The sequence below is a fragment of the Argiope bruennichi genome, chromosome 10 (assembly GCF_947563725.1).
Source record: "Argiope bruennichi chromosome 10, qqArgBrue1.1, whole genome shotgun sequence".
Lineage (NCBI taxonomy): Eukaryota > Metazoa > Arthropoda > Arachnida > Araneae > Araneidae > Argiope > Argiope bruennichi.
Window position 1 is genome coordinate 43266751 of NC_079160.1, and position 26204 is coordinate 43292954.

Consider the following 26204-nt stretch of genomic DNA (forward strand, 5'->3'; position numbering starts at 1 on the left):
GGCGAAGGCTCCTTTTTTTCCCACCCAAGGTAAGGTTTAGCTTGGATTAAATGTAAGGAAGAAGCAGTTGTAGTTTACCAAGAGCAAAATGCCAACGTCTTTGTGAGTTTAAGACAGGCTTTTAAAGCAGAATTTTCTCAAGATCTTTTATGAAAGAATGGGGAGAAACATGTCTAAAAGAAAATAAATAAACATCTGTTAGAAAATCGAAAGAAATACGGTTTTCCCTAACAAGATTTTTGATAACAATCTTTTCTGCAAGAATTTAAAAACGAAGCTGACAATCAGGCTTTTCTAATATTTTGTGATTTTACATTTTTTTTTTCATCTTGGATTTTTTAAAAATTTGATTTTTGCTCGTTTTTGAATCATATGGTTTATATTAAGTCAGATGCATTTGGATTGTCACGCTACAATTGCCTAGATTTTGTCGGCTTTTCAAGCTTTTCTTATTCTTTTGATTCTTATTCCTTTTATTCCAGCTTTTCCCACTCTTCTAATGTCTTATTTTTTAAATCTTCTTATAATGCTTTTCTTATTCTTCATTTTCGAGCTTTTTTCACTCTTATAAAGTTTAATTTTTTCTGAACCTTCTTATTATTTTCTTATTCTTATTCCTCTTATTCAAGATATACTTATTCCTCAATTCAAATTTTTCTTTTTTTATTCCTCTTATTCAAGATATACTTATTCCTCTTATTCAAGATATACTTATTCCTCTTATTCAACATTTTCTTTTTCTTATTCCTCTTATTCAACATTTTCTTTTTCTTATTCCTCTTATTCAAGATATACTTATTCCTCTTATTCAAGATATACTTATTCCTCAATTCAAATTTTTCTTTTTTTATTCCTCTTATTCAAGAAATACTTATTCCTCTTATTCAACATTTTCTTTTTCTTATTCCTCTTATTCAAGATATACTTATTCCTCTTATTCAAGAAATACTTATTCCTCTTATTCATCATTTTCTTTTTTTATTCCTCTTATTCAAGAAATACTTATTCCTCTTATTCAACATTTTCTTTTTCTTATTCCTCTTATTCAAGATATACTTATTCCTCTTATTCAAGAAATACTTATTCCTCTTATTCAACATTTTCTTTTTCTTATTCCTCTTATTCAAGATATACTTATTCCTCTTATTCAAGATAGACTTATTCCTCTTATTCAAGATAGACTTATTCCTCTTATTCAACATTTTCTTTTTCTTATTCCTCTTATTCAGGCTTTTCACATCCTTCTAATACCTTATCTTTGTGAATCATCTTATTTTTTTTTTAATAAAGAAGTATGTTGTATGTGATATATTGGTACACCACGAGACAGATTATTTGATCTAGAGCTACTAATTTTGATATATATATGTTTTGGAACATAGTAAGTGCACTTAAAACTTAAATTATTGAAAATTAAGAAAGATATTGTGGCTTTAACCAAAAAGTTCACAGAGATATTAATGACCAAAGCTAATATCAATATCATTTTAAGACTTAAATTTTTTTTCCTTTTAATAACATCAGTTTAATGAAAACTTTATCTGATTTTTTTGCAATTTTTAAATATTTTATACATAATTTTTAACTATGAGTTGCATAGTTATTATGAAATTCAAATTTCATGAAATAATTATTTGTTGACTCAAATTTTTGATAAAACAATGAATTTTTATTGTTTTATCAAATATTCAATTGTGTGATTTTCAGATCTTTCCAAAAACTAAGAAAGAAAGATTTTGCTTATTTTCGGCGGAGTTTTCGTGAAGAAATCAGAAATTTGAATAATTTTACTGTAGAGCCCCCAGGAGGAATCTCAAAAACAGGATGAGAAATTTCCGTGATGGTAGCTGGTTGTTGCCATACTGGTAGGTGCAGATTAGGTGGTGGCCACCTCCTACCAGTGACGGACATTTTTCCTTCTAGAATTGTTTTGCCGTGACCGGTGATGGCGCTTAGGACTCAGTTCCCGCCTATGCTATCACAGCTTTCTGAATCATTTAATTTGCTCTTTTTTACGAGTGAGACGGGGTATCCGTTTATGATCGCCTTACTGCAAAACATAATGTAAAATTTGAAATAGATTATCCAAACATATGTTTAATGATACCGAATTTATTAAAAAAGTTCATATGTACACTAAACAGAAGACATGCCGGTGTCCTGCCATAGGGGTAGCGCGTCTTCCCCGTGATCTGGGCGTCCCGCGATCGAGTCCCGGTTTGGGCGTGGTTGTTCTTCTGTGTTCTATCTGTGAGGTGTGTTAATGTGCCCCCTGTAAAAAGGGGTTGTGCTAGCGAATATGAAGCTTGAAGTAACTAAGTCGTACTCTTGGCCCTATCTGGAGCTACTGAAAAAACAAGAGACGCTTACTCGGCTTAAATCGCTGACAAATAACTATCGGTGGGCTTGTAAAGTGCCATCAAGTCACAACAATAACAAAACAGAACACATATGACTTTATTGTCTGCAAATTAGGGCTTAAAAATACTTTATTGGGGAACTTTATCAATATAATCATACTCACACGAAAATTAATATATTAAAATTATATATTAATTATTAATGTATTAAAATGATAAATTAAAAAAATTCTATAACTAAGGGCTCAGTACTAAAGTATATTTTTAAATAAAGAAACAATATGACATTATTCATTAAAGATTTTAATGACTAAAAATGATTAATATATGTTTATATGATTCCTTTACTGAAAAGAAACATGGTAGGAAACAAAGATGACGGTTCACGCAAAATATTTCCGATCATATTTTTGGGGTCAATAACTAATTTTCCAAAATCTGTCGCTTTTTCTTAGCTTGGTGTTTGCATCAAAAACGGCTTTTTTTCGCTACTTTTGGCTTTATGTATGGGCGAAATAATTAAAAACTGATATTTATTTTCTGGTGATTACATAGTATACTATTTTTCTTTCACATTTTAAAGACAATCTTTATATTACTTAATTTTCGATTGGCGTATATCTTGATTCTCAAAACCCGTAGGTAGCAAAGGTAGGTAGGTAAGTACCAAAGCAGAGGTAGATTCCTTTACATCTGAGTTACAATTTGGCAGCATAAATTGTTGATGTTAGAAACAGTCAGAATTAGTGAATGAAAATCATTTTTCAGCCCCTAGCTTCTAAAATATTGCAATTATCGAAAAAATTTAAATATGAAAGTTGTTCTTCTTAATGAGGCTCTGATTTGGCTATTTTTTTCTATGTTCAATATTAAGAAAGCTATATCGAAATGAAAATTTCAACCCCCCCCACCATTACCACTCCCTTTTAACTAGATAGGCCATTTACGATCTCGTCCTGAGATTTTTACATTTCTAACAACATATTCCAAGCCACTTAAAATCCAAACAAAATTACTCTAGTTATTCTGTTCACACAGACAAAGCGTTATACGCATATTTTATATAAATTTTTGAATGAAGGATGGTTTTGGGTTCTAGGGACCATGATCGGTGAAGAATTGAAGACATTTTCCCGAAATTTGTCATGAGAACCATTGCAATAGGTAGTCTTACTATAGGACTCTGTTATAAATCCTTTCTCCTCTTTACAGCTCATTTTTGATAAACTGTTTAATTCCTTTTCATGACCAGTGTGGAATTTCAATTCTTCTTTAATAATATGTCTTAAACCTAACCATCTTACATTGGGCAATATTTTAACAAGAGGTTAAGCTTTCACCCATGTGATTGCAGAACACAGACAAGTTCCAAAGGGAGAACGAGATCCTAATGATCCAGCGTTTATTGAATGTATACTCTAGTCCCAAATATAACCAATGTGGTGAATAGTGCCATTGATTATTTGATTCTTTACTCCGTCCAACATTGTCAACTATTTAATTTTTTAACTGCTGTTGAACTTCAATTTATTTCATTTACTTACTCGTTTATTTTTTTTTTACTTGTGAAATATCCCTTACATTATCACATAACCCTATTCTTAGATTGCATGCTAGGATTTCGGAGCGTCCAAAATTTTTGAAAATGAATATGCTTTAATTAAGAGAAAATAAAAAGTATTATTACTTGTGTTAAATCTGCAATATCGTCAACATCATGATTGCAGAATACAGATAAGTTTCACAGCAAGAGTGAGATCCTAATGAACAGGCGTTTACTGAGTTTGTAATATAGTCCCAAATATGAAAAAAGTAAATAGTTAATTGTACCATAGATTATTTATGTTTTTTTACCGTACAACTTTTAAATTGTTTAATTTTAATTATTTAAATACTTAATTTGTCACTTCCTAAATATGACCAAAGTAATAAATAGTTAATAATGCCATAGATTATTTATGTGTCCTTATTCCGGCCAACTTTTTTAACTAAATAATTTTTTAGTTGTTGTTGAATCCTAATGGCCCACCGTTTACTGAATGTAAAATGTAGGTCTAAATATGGACAAAATGATAAATACCTAATAAGGCTATAGATTATTTATGTGTCTTTCTTCCGACCAACTTTTTTAACTACATAATTTTTAGTTGTTGTTGAATACTGATGGCCCAGCGTTTACTGAATCTAAAATGTAGATTCAATTATGGCCAAAATGTCAAATACCTAATAATGCCATAGATTATCTATGTGCCTTTATTTCGGCCAACTTTTTTATCTACATAATTTTTTAGTTGTCGTTGAATCCTAATGGCTCAGCGTTTACTGAATCTAAAATATAGATCCAAATATGGCCAAAATGGTAAATACATAATAATGCCATAGATTATTTATGTGTTTTTATTCTAGCCAACTTTTTTAACTACATAATTTTTTAGTTGTCGTTGAATCCTAATGGCCCGGCATTTACTGAATTTAAAATGTAGGTTCAAATATGGCCAAAATGATAAATACCTAATAATGCCATAGTTTATTTATGTGGTCTTTATTCCGGCCAACTTTTTTAACAATGTAATTTTTAAGTTGTTGTTGAACTTTAATGTATTTTATTTACTTATTTTCAACTTTTTTCTTGTCAAATATCCTGTACCCCCACCCCATAACCGGATTCTTGGATTTCGGAACAGCCAAGATTTTTGAAAATGAATTTGCTATTTAAAACCAAAATAAAAAAGCATGGTTTCTCGTGTTCATTTGTTTCCGCGTAGCATTTTAGAAACCGCCATCCCAACCCCCGAATTTTTCAGTATGCAAACTATTATCACGAAAGGAAGTTAATTTTTTAAAACTATTCCAACTAAGCCAGATTTACTTTATAACATCTCAACGAATAACCCTTACACTCGGAAGATGTACAAGAAAGGCTTAAATATGCTTTAACCAAGACAAAATGGCTGGTTCTTGGAAGAATTTTAGTCACACTTTTAAAGCAGATTTCCGGGGCCGGAGCCTCTTCTGTAAAAGGTTGTCGAAAGAAATGTGTCAGTCGAGCTTTTCTCCCCTGCTTTTGGGATTTGCTAGTCTATTCTTCATCCAGGATGACAGCTGCGGTTTGCTCGTTTTTCTTTCTCGTGTTCGGAGCATTGAAGTGCACATTTTTCACTCTGCTACAAACAAACATGAACGCCATTTATTGGTGGAAGTAGCGAGTTCTGTTGGATACATTGGGTGTTTTGTGTCACGACCCAAACATTGGTAAATAAACGATCCATAAAAACTTTTATGTTTCTAAAATATTTGGTCTGGGCGAAGTGTTATTTGGTTATGTAGTATTACTTAGCTATTGCTATTGCCTTTAATTAAAAATAATCATCCGTTTTCGAAATATATACTACTTGGCGCCATTGGCAACAAATTTGTTCGCCTAGATTATTGACTCTTTAGGCTGTTAATATGGATGCATTTCTTTAAAAAACATTTACCCGCAAGCATTTCAAACAACAAATTAAAAAAGAGCATTGAAATGGCATAAAAATGGAAAAATATACGAAATAAAAATGGAAGTGAAAATTCTACTATTGATTTAATGACTTACAAAAGTACGTGCTTGAATGTTTTGATGGTGAATTTGAATTCCCTCATAACATTGTTTCAGATGGTGTATCAAATTGAATTAAAAATAACAGGAAAATTAAAGGAAAAATTGTACAAAAAGGAAATTAACATAATTAAAAAGGAAATTTTTTTTAACCTAAATACAAAAAGCATTTTTATAAGATAATACCCAAGATTGCAGACTTTTAGAGAATTTTTGGATGATTGGCACGATTTTGACATGCTTGGCGAGTAATGGTACATTAATCTTAATTCTTACCACTATTTCTTATTTGGAAGCAGCTAAGTCTATTTTTGAACTTGATTGAACTTTTTGTTTGAAGCCTATTTCTTGATTCTTTTATATTTTCTTTCCTCTGGTGACATGGCGAACTATCTCCAGAATATTTCTAACAATATTTTGCAGCTCCATTACTTAGCTAAGAGAAATGTTTGATTTACAGCTGTAGAAATGTTCAATGAATGAAGCAGTCTGTAATTCGTATGATGTTTTGTTTATATTTGACTGTTGCCATTCGACGGTTAGTAATAAGATCCATTTCTGAACCACATACGTTAGCGTTATATTTATAGAATACATGATATTTGCTTATAAATAAGGTAACTTTTAGATAGTTATCAAATAGAATTAAATCTTAAAAAGAATTTTTCAACTGACTCTTTTATTTTTATAATTGGTTAGTCGCTTTTAGTGCCACCTGTTTGCAGAGAATATTGGTTGGGATTAATTTCAACTAAATTTTCTATGCATAACTTTAATTTTCTTCTATAAAATTCTTTTAACCATCAACTTATGAAAGTTGCTAAAATCTTGTTATTTTATTGCCTGTCCAGTTATTGCATACAAGAACCTTCTTTATGGAGTATCAGGACAATTTAGTGCTTTTTAAAAATTAAGTGTCTGGATTGTCTTTTCTGATTTGCACGTTGTCTTTTTCAGTTACGTCTGGCTTAGAATGGGCAATTCTTTAACAACTAAGTGATAAGTAACTGATAAGTTTCCTATTTCATTAAAATTATGCCATTCGACAGCATTATCCTGCTACGTCCGATGTGTTATTAATTATGGATGAAATTATATCGTTATTTTATTGCCTGTCCAGTTATTGCATACAAGAACCTTCTTTATGGAGTATCAGGACAATTTAGTGCTTTTTAAAAATTAAGTGTCTGGATTGTCTTTTCTGATTTGCACGTTGTCTTTTTCAGTTACGTCTGGCTTAGAATGGGCAATTCTTTAACAACTAAGTGATAAGTAACTGATAAGTTTCCTATTTCATTAAAATTATGCCATTCGACAGCATTATCCTGCTACGTCCGATGTGTTATTAATTATGGATGAAATTATATCGTTATTTTATTGCCTGTCCAGTTATTGCATACAAGAACCTTCTTTATGGAGTATCAGGACAATTTAGTGCTTTTTAAAAATTAAGTGTCTGGATTGTCTTTTCTGATTTGCACGTTGTCTTTTTCAGTTACGTCTGGCTTAGAATGGGCAATTCTTTAACAACTAAGTGATAAGTAACTGATAAGTTTCCTATTTCATTAAAATTATGCCATTCGACAGCATTATCCTGCTACGTCCGATGTGTTATTAATTATGGATGAAATTATATCGTTATTTTATTGCCTGTCCAGTTATTGCATACAAGAACCTTCTTTATGGAGTATCAGGACAATTTAGTGCTTTTTAAAAATTAAGTGTCTGGATTGTCTTTTCTGATTTGCACGTTGTCTTTTTCAGTTACGTCTGGCTTAGAATGGGCAATTCTTTAACAACTAAGTGATAAGTAACTGATAAGTTTCCTATTTCATTAAAATTATGCCATTCGACAGCATTATCCTGCTACTTCCGATGTGTTATTAATTATGGATGAAATTATATCGGTTTATAGCTCCGGAAGGATCAAATAAGATCCAAGATCCTCCCTATAATGCCTTTCATTAATTGCATCCATATCATTATCATAAAGTTAATGGATAATCAAATATCCTATTTGGAAAAATTTCGGCAGGAATAGAATGGGCAATTATTTAGCAATTAAATGGTGAATAGCTGATATAAAAAATTATGCCATTCGACGGCATTATACTGCTCTCTACGTTGTCTTATCAATTGTGGATCGAAATGGATTAAAGTATTTCGGTTTATAGCTCCGGATGCTTTAATATGATCCAAGATTTTTTCTATAATGTCTTTCCTTAATTGGATCCATATCATTATCATAACATTAATGGATAATGGAATATCCTGTTTGGAAAATTTTCAGAAGGAATAGAATGGGCAATTATTTTACAACTAAATGGTGAATAGCTGATATCAAAAATTATGCCATTCTACGGCATTATACTTGTTCTCTACGTTGTGTTATCAATTGTGGATCGAAACGGATGAAAGTATTTCGGTTTATAGCTCCGGATGCTTTAATATGATCCAAGATACTTTCTGTAATGTCTTTCATTAATTTCATCCATATAATTATCATAAAATGAATGGGTAATCGAATATCCGATATGGAAAATTTAATGAAGGCGCAGAATGGGCATTTCTTTAACAACTAAATGGTAAATAGCTGATAAGATCTCTATTTCATTAAAGTCATGCCATTCGATGGCATTCGACTGCTCTCACCGTTGTCTTACTAGTTGTGGATCGAAACAGACGAATGTATTTCTATTTATAGTTCCAGATACACAAACAGGATTCAAGATTCTATCTTTAATGTCTTTCATTAATTGCAGCTCCATCTTTATCATAAAATTAATGGATAATCGAATAACCGGCTTGGAAATTTTCCTGAAGGGGTAGAATGGGCAGTTCTTTAACAACCAAATGATACATTACCGATAATATCACTATTTCATAAATATCGTGCCATTCGACGGCATTATACTACTCTATTCATTGTATCAATAATTTTGAATCGAAACAGATAAATGTATTTAGGTTTATAGCTCTGGATGCGTTCATAAGATCCAAGATTCTCTGTATAATGTCTTTTATTAATTAAATCTATGTCATTATCACAAAATTAATGGATTATCGAAGATCCGATTTGGACATTTTTCTATAGGCTTAGGAATAGGTTGTATTGTAAACATTTTAAATACTTTTATTTAGATACGGCATCTATTTCATGTCTTGGAAAATTTAGACATATCTACAATTGGTGGAATAATTTTTTTTTATGTAACATCAAATCTTCATCAATTTGAATGAAGAAAGCTCGAAAAAAAAAATTGATAGGATGCGCATGTTAGCCAAATCGAAAGATCTCGCGTAAGCCAAGTTCCAGGCATCACCACCTATGGAGATTAAGGAAGCCAATCCTTGTTCTTCAGGAAACCTTAATTCTGCCAAGAAACTTCTTTCAGGAACTTCATCTCTCACTTAGTTTTCTCTCAAATTCCGGCCTTCCATTATTCTCAATTTAAGGAATTTATCTATTCTTGTTCTTTCTTTTTTTTTTCTCTTCCAATCCAACTGAATCCCACAGTCTTTTGTCATTCTCTGCAGAAGGAAAACTTCTATCTTTATTTATTTTTTATCATTTTCCTCTCTTTTATTTATTTTTTTGGTGTAAATTGCCTCTTTCATGGCGAAATGATGGAGGGCCTGTTTTCGCCAACTTGGCACTAATCACCTGTTTCGAGAGTTGCCGACTTTATTTTTTTTCTGCGCGTTTGAGGGAAAGTAATCCCTGAATCAAATCGTTGTCTAGTTGCACGAGTGCATCATAGGGCGATGTTCGAAGAGGCTGTATCGGGTTTGTCGTGCCGATAGAAAAAAGCCTTAGAAAAGACTTACCGACATCTGTTATCGCCGTTGCGCGTGATAAAATGGATCGTAAAATGGGTGCTAAAAAAAGAGGTGCCACTGCTTTTACGTGCTTCCGGTGTGCTCCAATCTCGTATTGATCAACACTTCAAAATAGATGTCACCTACAAATAACTTGAAGAAGCCGCGAACATGTTTTTTTCATCTTTTTTGAATTTTTTATGCTAGAGGCGTTAATTTTTAGTTCAGGCATGCGTTCTAACAGTCCCTTTTTCTATTATTTATTGATTAGTTTTTCTTTTCCACTTTATCGAAGCAAAATTAAGATAAGTTTCCATCGTTTGCAAATTATAGAATAAAATGTATGATAAGATATATTGAATCCACCTTTGTCTTTAAAATTTAAAAAAAAAATGTGTTTATGTGTATGTAAGTATTGACTTTCCACTAGCCAGAGTTTTTTTATTTAAAGTTCCTAAATTTCACTTTGATAAATTTGGAGTAAAAAAATGCTCACCATAGAGCAATTTTTTTGAAACTTTAATTAGAATTTTATTTAATTAAAAATTGAGATTCTGGCATTTTGCCCAAATATACAGGGTGGTTATAATTAAAGGTTCGCTTTGAGACGGTCATAAAAGGAAAACTACTGGATCAAATGTTACCAAACTTGGTAATAGTTTAAACGAGGTCATGGGAATTTCTTTTCCGCCAAAAAAAGGTTCAAAAACTAAACACCAGGGGGGGGGGAATGGAGCTGTATGCAATATTGATAAACAAAATAGGATATGAAGACATCGGTTTAAATCGTTTCTGAAACGTGTTAAAAAGCATGTTCAATGTATGTTGTTTCAAAAAGCACTGTTTATGATGATAACCTAAACAATTCGGCTGAACTGAAAGATGCGATACATCGACATGTGCTAACATTCCTCCTGATATGCTAAGAACTACTGTTCAGAATGCAGTAATGCGATTTAACTTGCTTTTAGAAATGGTGGATGCCACATTGAACATGCTTGTAACACGTTTTAGAAATGATTAAACACATTTTAAAGCGATATCTTCATGTCCTATTTTGTTTATCAATATTGCATACAAAGCCATTTTCATCCCTGGTGGTGAGTTTTTGAACCTCTTTTTGGTGGAAAAGAAATTCCCCTGACCTCCTTTAAATCATTACCAAGTTTTGTAACATTTGGTCAGTAGGTTTCCTTTTACGACCGTTTCAAAGTGGAACTTTGATGGATTGTTAAGATATTTATTTTTACTGATACTATGATATCATGGAACTGGACACTGTTAGGAAGTTTAGTATGCGCAATAAACAGAACCAAGTGTAAAGCTATCGACATTACTTTAATTTCTGTCATAATTTGATGCTAAAAAACTCTTGGTTGAGAAAATCATGAACTCGAAGTTATGCATATGAGATTTAATTGAAATTGAACACAAGTATGATTCCCGCTGAATCAGCTGGTTAGAGGATATTTTAAATTGTCTAGTACGTAATTGAAAATTCTACTTTGTCCTTAAGGGAGCATGACCAGCCTAATTTATTTCCTTTACAGAACCTATCGTATACTAAGAAAGAACGTAAAATTGATTTTTAAATTTTGAAAAATTATCTTTATTTTCATTCATAGACCAATTTCTCAAAAGCAGATTTTTTTAAATGAAAAAAAAAAGCATTACTACATTTGCATATAAATATTTTTCTGCAATTTTCTTTTCATTCTATGCAATAACATGTATTATTTAAAATGAATTTCTACAGAGCATACGAATTCCCATTTTAATATACATTTGAAATTCTACTTGCTCTCTTTAGTTAACATAATTAGCATTTCTTTAATTCGAACGCACTTTAATTCGGATTAAAGCATGTTGACCAAGAAATAAAATTAGTTTTTTTTTTATCATTATTGCAAAAATAATCAGTTTAATTTTAAAGGACGAAACACTATATTGTTAAAACGTGGTCTGTTATATATATAAAAAATTATTATATTAATAAAAAAATTATATAAACACCCATTCACTTATATAAATAAGAAAACATAATTGCACTTGAATATAAATATTTTTCTGCATACTTTTCCTTTCATTCTGTGCAGTAACATATGGTATTCAAAATGAATTTCTATATATCATACAAACATGCGTTTTAATATACTACATTTGGAATTCTGCTAGGTCTCTTCAGTTAACAATATCTAAGAGACCGAGCTTTGTCTCGCAAAGTTTTATTTTTGTTTGTAAAATCGTGAGGGTTTTTTTCGGAGAAAATACTAAGTTAGATACGATTTATATACTGATTACATATGAATATTTTTCATTCTTACCTACGTATGAACTAATCATTTAAATAAAAAAAATCACGAATGCATTTAGTTGAAAATGTTATTCGAATTGGTTAATATAATAATTGCCTTGTTGCTATTGGATGTAAGCCGAATATTATTCAAATAATGTCATATAGCGCCATCTCACAAAATTTTGAGCTGCCAATAAATTATCATGTGGCAACAATGCTGGTTCCATAAAAATTGATGATATTGCGCTGTATGACATTGTCGGCATGAGAGCAAATAGAAAAAAGCTATATTTGCTGGTTACATAAAAAAAAAAAGTTTTTTTTTTTTTTTTTTGTGTGTGTGTGTGTATAAAATTGCATTTTTTTTCAGGAAAGACATGTTTATAAATAAACAAAACGCAAAACCTTATCTAGCTATAAAATTTGCTCTAAATCTCTATAGCCGTGTCCGAGGTACACGAATTAAATTTATATGCAAAAATTGCTCGTTGAAAGTTTTTACATAATTAACATTATTTTCTTCCTTAAACACGAGTTTTAATTTAGATTTTAATTAATTTTAATATATATATATATATATATATATATTGATTCAAGTAGAATGCAGGTTCGAAACAGTGAAGAGACTTGGTATTTTTAATTACGTTTTATTCTATTCCGAGTGGCAGGCTTGATTATATACAAGAAAACGCAGCGCGGCACACACAGAAGTAAGGAAAGGGAAAAGAAGGGGCCAAACAGATGATCACTAGCCTTATATAACATTGGATTTCTGGCCAGGTGCCAATTCAATACACGTGTGACCTTTGACACCTTTTGAAGGGTAAAAGTATCACTTTCATTTAATACGTACTACTGATGGCGCATTATTTTTACAAAGGGATTAATTAAACCGAAAGTGGAATTTGATCACAAAATAAGAGAATATTTTAGAATGAAGTTACTATGGGCTAAATTAAGATAAAATCTTGGAAATTAATTAAATTGAAATTAGAATTAAAATATCATCACATATATACAAAAATTGCTCGCTTAAAGTTATAAGATAGGTAACATTAATTTTCTTCTTTAAAAACGAGTTTTAATTTAGATTTAATTAATTTTAATATATATATATTGCTATAAGGTCTCTGACACCAACTAAACGTTAAGATTCTTGGAAGACCCCTTCTTCCGCACGATTAAAACATTCTTTACTCCTTAGAGGAGGAAATTCAATCAAAACAAAAGAGTGAAGTGCTGGTCAATAATGGATGGTCATTTCCGATGATATTTTCAGCGAATCGCCGGCAGACCTGAACAATGGCCGTCAGTGACACTTTTGACTACACGAACGAAAAATTGAGGACGCATTAATCAAACCTTCTGACACCTTTCTGGTCCTTTAATAAACGAAAATAATGTCGATCATTGAGTCCAAGATGCCCTTTTTTTCTACCACCCTGTAGTGTTTCGCATTTTCGTCACTTGGCAACGGATCCCCGCTTGCAGGGTTCCCTGCAAGTACAAGGGTCCAGGATCGATGAATTTTCAAATGGGCCACATTCGATACGGCTTCCATGGTGGCCGTTTTCGCGTCTTTGGTGTGTCTATCATCCTGTTCACTGTCTGTTATGGTTGTTAGGGAAAATGGAAATGTTCTGGTGGCGTTATTATGGACTCCTGATTAATTCTTGGGAAGGATCTGGTGTAGATTATTTGGCAATTTGCTATAGCAACGATAACATTTGAAACAAAATAACATGATAACTAATCAAGATAATAATAACCATACATTAAATGCCAGAATTGTTATTTAACTATAGTTAATATATAATAATCAACATATATGATACAACTGTTAGCAATAATTAGTAAACACTGAAACACTTATAGTTACTTATTTCTAACTAATTACAATTAGGATCTTAACTAAGGATTATAAATGAGGGAAAGCTTTCTTATTAATAATTAGAAACAGATTGGAGAAGATTATTCGATAATTTCTTATAGCTATATTAACATTTAAATTAAAAAAAATACGGCAATTAATCAGCATATTATCATTCTTTAAATATACAAAAGTATTAATTTTTCTAACTTTTTCCATTAAGGATCTTAACTAAGAATATAAAACTAGCGAGAAAACTGTCTCCATAAAACTTTCTCATGTACTAATATAGATGTTATCTCAAATAATGCACTGCATAGCATTGGCGTACAATAGTTACAAAATATTAATATTTTGCTTGAATTTAGAATTTTTACAGAATCTATCGTTTTATCCTTAGCGAGTTATTTGTGGATTAACCCCTGGCATGCGATTAATAGTATCAGAAAATCGAATTTTTGTTTCAGACGCATTCTTCTCAACCGACTGAAATAAAAATTTTACCCAAAACTACACTTTTAGTCACAAATGTACTTGCTACATTTAATATATTTAAGTCAGCGCGTTTTTCAGCCATATCATTTAAATGTTCTGAAAGCTCATTATGTTTCTGAAAATACAAAATTTGATAAGTATCTATACCATACATATTAAATTTGTGTGCTGCAATTTTCTGAAACGACTGAAACAAAAATTTAATCCGAAACTACACTTTTGATCACAAATGTACTTATCACATTTGATAAATTTAAGTCAACGCGTTTTTTAGCTATATCATTTAAAGGTTCTGAAAGTTCATTATGTTTCTGAAAGTACAAAATTTGATAAGTATCTATACCATACATATTAAATATTTACTGCATTTTATCTATCTAATTTTCTTCATTTTGTAGTTATCGTATTAAATTATATTCGAACAGCCAGACATACGGACTTCTTCTGAGCTGATTTTATTCAAAATTTGATAGACTTATAAATTTGGTTTTAAGCATGTATACCAAATTTCGGCTACTTGGCTCAAAGCGTTTTTGAATTTTCTTTGCCGCAGACGTACAGACAGATAGACAGACATTTCCCGGAAATGTGTGTTTCGAAATCAGGGAAGTCTAAATCTTATAAATTCGTCAAACGAGTTCGAATTTTTTGAAGATTACTATGCTTTCACAATACGACGCATACGAGAAATTAATAAGGGAAATCTTCGTTATTAATAGTTAGAAAGGAACTGCTGAAAAATATCTGATTTTATTATAGTAGCGCTCGCATTGAAATTGAAACAATATGCTGACTAGTCAATATAGCAAATGATACTCATATGCCAAGAGCTTTTAATTCCTTTTATCGAATTACAATGAGAGTCTTAGTTAGGCATAAGCTATGGAAGAAACTTTCAAAGTTTCTCTATATCTGAATAATGAAAGTTCTAAAATGTACATTGACCAAATACAGTGAAGAAAAACGTAGTTTTAGAAGGCACATTCATAAGCTAAATATAGATGATAAAGAATTAAAACTATTTTTTTTCTCTTTGAAAAGTATTTTTGCCAAATTCCAGGCATTCAAAAAAATTTAAGTTTTGGATCTCTGCTATAAAATGCACTCTCTAGTGAGAGAATAAAATTATATCGGCATTTTAAAATTATGTATATCAATTTTAATGTAGGTTTTGAATCTATATACTCCTATTATAATTATTGTTGTTCTTCATTTTTGAATTACTTCAAAAAATCTAATTTACTACATTTTACATACTTATAGATTTAATATTTCATGCTTATACGAGCACTGTACCCATAATGTAATGTTTCCCCCTATATTTCTTTATCTTGTATGAAGCTAACCATAGCGGTTTGTACCTATAACTTTTTTTGAAAACTTTATTACATAAAGACTCATGAATAAACTACAATCAACAATTATATATTATCCAGTCTCCTTATCTATACATTAGTCGCTTTTGGTTAGCTGCTAGTTCAACGGGTTTGATGGATTTTAAAATTTTTAGTTGAATATTTTATGGAATAGTCATATGACTATTAATAAAAAAATATATAAAAAAATATTCGTAAGTGTTGCATAAACAAGAGATTAAAGATAATTTCTTTATGCATAAAAAGTATAAAAAAACACTACAAGTAAGTCTCACCCATATTATTTGATATATAGCCCTAGTGTTGCTTTAAAACAGGAAATTAATATAACTAAACTAAACTTGACATATATATCTAATATACATATATCTATATCATATGACATATATATCTAATATATATATATCTATATCATATGACATATATATCTAATATATATATATCTATATCATATGACATATATATCTTTATATATAAATCTAACTATCAGATATACCCACAGTTGCTTGAGATTAAAATCCTTTATGTACAATGTTTTTAATATAGAAACTTCTTTTGTATAAAATATTATGAGATACAAATACCTTTTTAAGACGTTTGCATTGAAATAAAAATAATTTAAGAAATATTAGAAATAGTTGTACATGTTTAATTTAAAGTCCAACGTTGTCTAGAAAAAGGTTCAAGGTCCAACGTTTTCTATTTACAAATTTTCATTTTCCAAAATGGTCTTCATTATTTTTTAAATACAAAAGAAAAATTGCAAAGAAATTGGTGTAGTTGAAAATGCCAATTTTGTAATCTTTTTGATGGTATAATTTTTTGGATTAATTTTTTTCGAAGTTTTTGCGGAAGAAAGGCAAAATATATATTATTTTTTCACAGCCTGAAGGAGATTACTATCGTCGTATGTCTGCTTCAATTGCTTCCAAAGCTTTTCTTGATTCCGTTTTAACGATTGACTTATGCTTACTTTTAGCCATTGTTAAATCAATGCATTGAAACAAATGAAAATCTTGCGAAAAGATATGTTTTAAAATAAATCAGAAATTTAAAAAAAATAGAGATAGAATAATTCAAGGTTAATATTAATTTTAATACATTTAACTTATAAAAAATTAATAATAACTAAAATAAATACTGTGCAAAAAAGCATTGATAATATAGAAAAAAGAATTGAATTTAAGAATCAATTAAAACATTTTTTCTAAGGTTATTTGTCACTAAGTTGCTGCAGAAAAATAATGAAATTTCGTTTAATTTTTCTTACTAATTGAATATTTAATTAAATTTTGCACTTCGAAAAGTTAACAATATTCTTTCTCTTGTCTTAACAAAAAAAGTTTGAAATCGATCGTTAAAGCTTGAATCGTTCACTAGAAGATATGAAACATTGCATAGACTATTATATAGGAATATTTTCCTTTGTTAAGGAAAAATATTTTATTCAAATCAATAAAATGGTATACTTTTGCTTACTGCTAAATTGCAGTGTGCTTTTTCCAACATATAGTACAAATAACAAATTACTACAAGATAAATTAATTTCCAATGATTTTAAAACAGCGAGTTAATAAATTATTCTTGGTTTCCCTCCAATTCTTACAAACTCTTAACTTCCCATTGCATTTTTAGTCTTTGAATGTTAAATTATCACAAAAATTAAATACCTCACTTATTTCATTATCCATACTTTAAATGGAAGACATCCAACGAAATCAATTACGAGTGGAAAGTGAAGGATATTAAAAATATATAACCCACTAATATTTCCACTGCTTAGGGAACGTCCGCCCACTTTTTTTCCCCATCTCCTTCCACTTTCTTCGTAATTTCCCTTCTTGCTTATTTTCGGAGCTCTAAAGTAATTGTCTCCCAGAAAAGAGAAATTCATTATTTTCTTTCACCCCCAACTCTCTCCCTGAAAACTCCCAAGGAAATAATTAGGCAGATTTTCCCCGGAAACACCCTTTTTAAGCCCCTCTTCAAGTTTTCCTTTTCATGTGTTTCGTGTTTCATCTTTAGAACAATAGTGGCCCAAACAGCCAGCGCGCAGGTGAAACTTCTTTGTTGTCTTTCGCGTTGCTCTAGCACTTTGAAGTGTCTCTGCTGGCAGTTTGTGTTTGTTAAGTTCTAGCAGATGCAAGCTTTTCATGGAGCCTCTAATTAACTGTCACATCTTTTCGTGCAGATTGTGATTGTCTTGCGTTTTGCCGTCAACACTTTGTGTCTTTTTCTGTTTTGAGCGTAGTTCCCAAAACTTAGTTAATCTTTTAAGAAGATGTCACTTTTAAGTGTATGCCATAAACCACTGAAATAGCAGTAGTTCAAGCAAAATATTATGTTGTGATTCAATTCGAAACTCGTTTTGAAAGTTTTTTTTTCTTTCTTTTATATATGTCGTTGTTTTTTGAATCATGTTTTTTCATTGAATGGTTTTGTTCATAAACAGTGCTATGAAGTAAATTTTTGTATAAAACACAAAATGCTGTAAATTATATTCATAAACAGTGCTATGCAAGTACATCTTTGTACAACACAAAATGCTGTAAACTATATTCATAAACAGTGCTATGCAAGTAAATCTTTGCAGTAATTGAAATATGAATCATTACGCAGTGCACACTTAATATTAAGTTACATCGTATTTAGCTTTAAAAAATTACATAACATAATAAATCGATTTGAAATTTTTATAATATTTTTATTTTGAAATATTATTTTTAACTATAAAAACGATTATAATTTACAATATTTCCTTAATTTTTTTCTTTTATATTTATATTATTGTAATATACAATACATTGATCTTTCTTAAATCCTTGATCTTTAAAAAATAAAACAAATTTTATTGGCAATGGTTTCAATAACAAATCTCATTCAGTGAAAACTTAAAAAAACATATTCTGAAAATAATCATTGAAGAAAACAAAGGTAAATAACTCCATGTATTTGTATTTACTATATGTTTTCTATTTGCTAAAATGTAAATGGAATAGTAGTAACAAAAGCAATGTAAGCACTTAGGCTGAATTGTTGATGTACTATATTTTTGTTGTTATTTAAGGACTGTAATTTAATCAAAATAATTTGTCCTATTTTCATTTCTTAATACCAAACTCTCTATTTGTTAAATTTTGGAGCGGTGCTATTAGAAACAAAACCATTCATGTTTTTGTCAATAGAAAAAGATTATTTCTTAAAGCATGAACTAACTTTCCAGAGAGAATTATCGTAGCATGAAGGAAATATGATTTGCAAGCTAATATAGATAATTTCGTTTAATAAAATTCGTTATTTGGTATAATGTAATGGAGTATTTAAAAATAAAACAAAAATTAAAGTCATAACTAAACCAGACAAAACTTAGCCATTTTATGATGATTTTATACTCATTTCTCATGAGTTATGAAAGATATCATGCTGTACATAATATAATATTAAATTTTTGTAGTGAAAATTACATAGTTTCTTGAGTTTAATAAGTCTTAAAATGAAATAAAGAAAATTCTTTAAATCCTATAGCAAAAATTATTTTGAATATTTATTGCAAATTAATGCATCCCATAAAAATTCGCTTGCATTTTGAACAGATGTGTTTATGTGAATGGGTTTCGGGAATTGAAATGGATTAATTGTATTATTTCAGTATAAAATTATTTATTTAAACTGACTATGAAAATAAAAATATACTGATATTTTTTTATCTTAAGAGAAACTGCACATGAACCAAATAACCAAAATATTTATATCAAAGGGAATTGATTCTCATTTATTATTTTTCATGGTCACTATGAATAAAAAAATTACAAATTTCTTTCGAGAATGCGTTTAAAAAAAATTGAGAATTTTCTACCAATTATTATCTAGATTGCTTTGTATGTAATACAAAGAAAACTATAATAGATTTCTGGTATGATGTGTTAAAGAAAAAATGTACCTATTCTTCCTTTTTTGATTTCGTTATTTTCTACAGAGCGCAATATAAATTTTTTTAAATACAAGCTCTAAAATTAATCCTGTTATAAATCTGAGTGAAATTGAGTTCACAAAATACAACTGATTAAGTTAAAAGGAATTAATTTTAAATTAGTTAAAATTTAAATTGATTGTCTTTTGGATGATATTATTAATGTGTTTTTAGATTGTTACCATAATTATAACAATCATATCGTGAAGATTTTGGTTGAAATAAAATGACGAAATATGACTTTTTTGTTCGTGTGCATTGTTGTATATTTCGCAGTTAGATAAAAAAACAAAATTCAACAATTTGATTTATCAATAATATTTAAAACTATCATTTTTCAACTTCATTTAATTTGCATTATTTTTTACATTGAAGAATTAAATCAATATTAAACTCGTATCATACATTTTTATTATTGAAATCTTTGCAAACATTTTAAAATATTTGATGTTATATTTTTTAATACAGTAAGATTTTGGGGATTTTTATTATTTAAGATATTCAAATAAACACTTTAAGAATATTCTAATAGAATCCAAGAATACGAATTGCATTGCATCATATTGTATAGAATTATATGGGAAACCGAAATCGTCTGGTAGACATTTCTTAAATGAAGCAAAAATGTATCGTTTGTTTTTCGATTAATTTAAATTATTTTGAATATTTTTCTTTCCAATAAATTAATAATGATTTTCCAATAATCTTTCAGCTAAAATATATCTGTTACAAATAATTTAATGTTAATCCGACTATTCTTTAAGATTTTTGCAAAATTTATTATAAAAATACATAAAAATTTTGTTAAACTATAGTTTTTTTAATTATTATTTTAGTTTTAGCATAGTGCATAAAGCTGAATTATTAATTTTTGGAACAAAATGGTTCGGACAAATATCTAAAAAATGTTGAATTCTCAAGCAAATATTTTTCTCAATCAAAATATTAACATAAATAAATTTTAATTTAATCTTAATTAAATTTAAATTAAAACCTCTTATTTATATCTGTGTTTAAATATATTTATCCATTCGGGCTATATTTTCTAATAATTCTTTTTTTCGAAAATTCCTTTCAGATATCTTCATTTTATTAACTATTCTTAATTTAAAACTAAATCATAGATAAACTTAACATGATTTCAAATATGCATAAATTTTATAATTTAACTTTTGTCAAACTTCAAAAGAGAAAGAGACTTCAAAACAGTTAAGAAATATAACTGTTAAAAAAATCAACGACTCAATTGATTAATTAATTAATTAAAAATCTTCTTTACTTGAAGTCCTCCATTGAAAACTGACATAGGCCAATTTCATTTTCAACGCTTGTTGAACCACGGCATCCGCAGGGAAAATCTTCGGCGAAATAAGTTCCTACCTTAAGTTTATTATTTATTTTAAGGCAAAAGAGGATTCATTTTCCTGTTTATTTATTTATTTATTCTGATGTTTTTTTCCTCTTTTCTCTGTCCCACGAGGGCCGGAGAAAATTGGAAATGCATTAATCAACGGTTTTGACATTTCTCGTCGCCTTAACAAGGTGGCTTCATTCTAGCCTTCTTCCCATTGTAGGTAAGGATCTGTTTTTTTTTTTCATTCTTTTTAAATTTCTAACGCAGATGTTTTTCAGAATTTCAATGCCTTAAGAGATAAGTTTTTACCATGATTTATATTTTCTAAGGGAAATCTCTGATAAGGGAATTTGTCAGCACTAAATTATAGGCTTTATTAAGAAAAAGATTTTTTTTGTCTTCTTTTGAGCACGATTTTATTAACCCTGGGTGAAACGATTCTGAGTAAAGACTAAAAACTTTTTGAATAAAAACGGGTAAGGGGCTAATATAACTTAATCAATAACGCAAGTGGGACAGATTTTTTAGAACTTTTAAAAATTGATCGTAAATGAAAAAAAATTCTAAATCTTTGGGAACTTTTTTGTTATTTTTATCTCTTTATTTTATAATATGGAGACAGCCGTTAAGCGTAGTTTAATTGTTCATTACTAAGAAGTGGAGTGAGTGATAAAATTTGAAATATACCGATCGTTCAGAAAAAGAGTTCTTAAATTATGAATTATATTCTCTCTCTACTAATAATAAGAATATGTTCTACAAAGTCTGCATTGTTCGCGCTCTACAAGGCAGATCGTTTGATGTAAAACTACAAATAGGGACAGATTTTTCAGAAGTTTTAAAAATTGGTCAGACAAGAAAGAATTTCTGAATCTCCAAGATATTTTTTTATTTCTTTTTATCTCTTGATTTTATAATAAGGAGACAGCTGCTAATCATAATTTAATTGTTAATTGGTAAGAAGTGGAGTTTTTGATAAAATTAGAAATATGCCGATACGATATACCGATGGTTCTGTAAAAAGTTCTGAACCAATGGATTATAATGTCTATCTCTAATAATAAAAAAGAATATGTATATTCACTACAAGACAAATCGTTTGATCTAAAAACTACCAAATCTGGCCCATATTAAATTATACGTTTTTCTTCAAATGGTTAACTTTAATTGGTAATACAACTTAGTTTTTTTTTTGTTGTTTATTTGTTTCGTAAAAGTGTATAATGCGTATAAAACATCTTGGAAAATCTTGATGAAAAAACAATTAAAATGATTATATGTAAATTATTTTTGTGGCAAATTCTTAAGTGATAATTTACAAGTTAGATTCCACATATTTTTTTTCATATCCACCAGCACAACTAAACCATCTTTCGCAGTGAAAAATTTACCAAACGTGCTAGTTGAAATTTATTAGAATAAAATCAATTCTTCTAATCATTTTAGTTTTTAAATTTCAAAATTAGCATTTAAGTGCTAATGTAGTCTTGTTTCCTATAGACTTAAAAAATAACAAGCCATTCTGACCAGAAAAAAAATAATAAATGTATCAATAATTGTTTCAGTTTCCGAAATAGAATTCCATGAGCTCTAATTTACCATTCCATTATTTTGCTGGATACATCTTGTAGTATGGTAAAACGTTGTTATTAAGTACATTATCTGATATTTAAAAAAAATTATTAACATTTCTTTTCTTATTAGAGAAATACATTTACCAATTCCTTTTATTTTTCAGAGGCAGTGAACTTGTTTATCATGCTGAACCAAGACATTACTCCTTTGTTCTGCTTATACATGGCCCTGAAATTGAAAAGTTATATTTGGAAGCCACCGTAGAAAATGCAAACTCTTCCATGATGAATATAACATTTCATGGCCAATGTCATGTGAAACAATTTTATCGAAACCATCGTAAGTACAATTTAATTTTTCCCCTTTTCTATCATTCCATTTTATTAATTTACTTAAACATGGGAAATGAAATCGTCTGCTTCGTACTGTAAACATGTTTAATTATTTTTTGTCTCATATGTGAATTATTTTTTATTTTTTTACATCTCAACTCGGAAAAAGTATTATTTTTTTTCCTATCAAAACGCAAACGATTATTTAAAAAAAATGTAAATGTAATCTGATAAAATTGTAGGTCAGTGAAGAATTTTTCGTAAAATTGTTTTTGAATGGCAAAGTTCTTTTTTTCTTTCAGTACAATTTTATTTTTTCCCTTTTCTATCATTTCATTTTATTAATTTACTTTAACATGGGAAATGAAATCGTCTGTTTCGTACTGTAAAAATATTTAATTATTTTTTTGTCTCATATGTGAATTATTTTTTATTTTTTTGCATCTCAATTCGGATAAAGTATTTTTTTCCCATCAAAACGCAAACGATTATTTTAAAAAATGTAAATGTAATCTGATAAAATTGTAGGTCAGTGAAGAATTTTTCGTAAAATTGTTTTTGAATGGCAAAGTTCTTTTTTTCTTTCAGTAAATAAAATAGCTACTATTTTTTATAGATTATTTTATTTAGTCGTATCTTATTCGTCGTTTGATGAATTTTTTTAAAGAGCTCCGTGAATTTGTTGCTCTTGTTTATAGCAACTAAACTGCAAAATAACGTTATCTTGATGCCTAATCTTAAAGTCAGTTTTTTATTGAATGGTTTGTAATAACAACTTTTAAACCTTTCGCCTATCATAGACTTTATATGAGTAACTTGTATACAAGGAACTGAAACTGATTTATTCATCTCAGATTTGATTAATTTGAGATTAAAGACTATAACTGATATAAGTTTTGTTTTTCCGAAGTAAAAGGAAAATAAATAAATTGTTAGGGATTATCTGAAAAGCTTTATCTTTTTACTGAGAAATCAATGATATCCAGTTAAAGTTAAATTTAACAATATTTACATATAGATAATGAAATACTAGTTTCAAGTATATAAATATTATATTTTTCTGAAAAAAAGGATAGATTCTATTACTAAGAAAGTGAATCGTAACAGGAGCTATCTCATCTTTAATATTTTTACTTGGCTTTTAAGAATACCTGAAACGCTTTATTTTTGACAATTATAATTCGTATCATCGTTAATGAATGGTAATTGCTTTTCTCACTTATTTGTGGAAATCCATATGAAATTTTATTAGAATTTTTCCATTCGTTTTCTGGATATATAAAATGAGCAAAATTGCTTGGTTTTAGAATGGATGTAGTTGGAATGACATAAAAAATTCCATGATTATCATAGAATATATGGGAAAATCATTTTCTGAGCTAAATTTTTTTACGAATCGGATATTGAATAAAGATAACTACAATAATTCGTAACCTGTTGTTAATAAATTCTTGCTTTTTTTTCTATGTTTCACTTTAATACAAAATACGCCAAATTTCGTATCGAATTCAAGATCTATACTGTCTACTGCGTCTGGAACTACAATTATGCATTGGAAATGAGTGCTACTTAATCAAACTGTTGAACTTATTTTACGATGTTGTGATATAGAAAGAACTTAAGTGAAGATGTTCACCTATATAATTATTTACTGAGTACTACTGTCCAAAAGCGTAAAATTTATTCCCAATTATATATTTTACAGCTTCTAACATATATATAAATGTTACAATTAATTCATTTAAAATTTCACCGTAAAATTCCATCGAATAATAACTTTCAACGAATTACTGGAAGTTCATAAAAATATAATGATGCTGTAAAAAACATTTTGAAATTATTGATTTATTAAATTTGAGAAGCTACAAAGTTCTGTAGAGAAGAATGTTTTAAGGAAAATAAAATTATTTCCGTAAAACTATATAAATTATTAATTCATAAATAAATATCATATGTCCATACATTAAATAATAAATGCATTTATAAAAAAAACCCTTAAATATAATGTATTTTTTATCTTTGTTTAAACCTCCAATCTCTTTAATGATACAAATATGTTTCTATAATCTAAATCTAATATATAAAAAATTATAAAAATGAAATTTTGTTTGTTCGTATTTTATGCCTTGCCGTACCGTTCATCCGATTGGATAAAATTAATGACTGTGAGGCTAGAAAACCCATGTTTTTCACATGGTCATTTGTATGTTGGATGCTCACGAGTCGGACTGCCAAGAAATGTATTTGTTTTTGCTGAAAACGGAAAAAAAAATATTGTCTACCCTAACGTATATTTGAATAATAAAAGTTAAAAAAAATAGATATATTATTTATATTTCTCCTTTTATGTGTCATTCAATTTCATCCAGAAAATAAGCACCATTCTTTCTGTTATTTCTAATTAAACAAGGTGGCTATTTCAAATTTCAAACGACATTTCCAAAATTATTTCTTCTGCTGCATCAACCAACTAGTTTCCAATGAAATTTTTCTCCATTTCAATTCCTTTCAGTCCAATTCAAATATTATTAACATGAAAATGCACCATGAACGAACACAGCTCTAAATATTTCAACAGCATCTTTCATGGACACAAAATGCCATGGTTGTTCTGTAACCATCCCAGTGTTTCATCAAGTCATTTCGTTCCAAAGTATCAGCTCCTATTGGCAGGAAGTGTACTAGAACTGGGGATAATACACCACCATTGGTAGGGTAGGGTCTTAGACAAGTTCCATAGAATGTTCCGGAATTTCGTGCGTCTTGTGACGAGACAGGCGCTGACAGGTGGTGCTAATTACCTGTCGCCAGTGACTGTGGGAGCGCTCTCTCCATTAATTTCGGACCTTATACCGCGCATAGAACAGAACTACTGATTAGAAATCTCCCTTCGCGGACATTAATGGTATGTTCACTGCGATTCTGTTACAACTAGCGGTTTAACTATTTGATTATTAGATTCCCAATCGATGGCGGATTTAGAATGGCATCCATCTTGTGAATCAGCAAGATTTATGCGTGTTTGAATTTATCTTTCGAGAATGCGGGTGTTGCAACAGGTTATTAAATTCCTAATCACCAAGGAATTCAGGATACGATCCATCTCGGGAATCAACAAGATTTATTTGTATTCCAATATATCTTTCTAGAAACTTCATGTTA

At 29.3% G+C, this 26204-nt stretch overlaps 1 protein-coding gene across 1 annotated transcript in view; it reads left to right on the forward strand.

Annotated features, from left to right (window-relative positions):
- The window catches only part of LOC129987513 (uncharacterized), a 293053-nt gene extending 269475 nt beyond the window's left edge, over positions 1-23578 (forward strand). The window contains exons 4-5 of the mRNA XM_056095486.1: positions 22874-23049; positions 23571-23578. Of these exons, the coding sequence (XP_055951461.1) occupies positions 22874-23049; positions 23571-23578 (184 nt within the window). The remainder of the gene's footprint in view (positions 1-22873; positions 23050-23570) is intronic.
- Positions 23579-26204: the final 2626 nt, after the last annotated feature.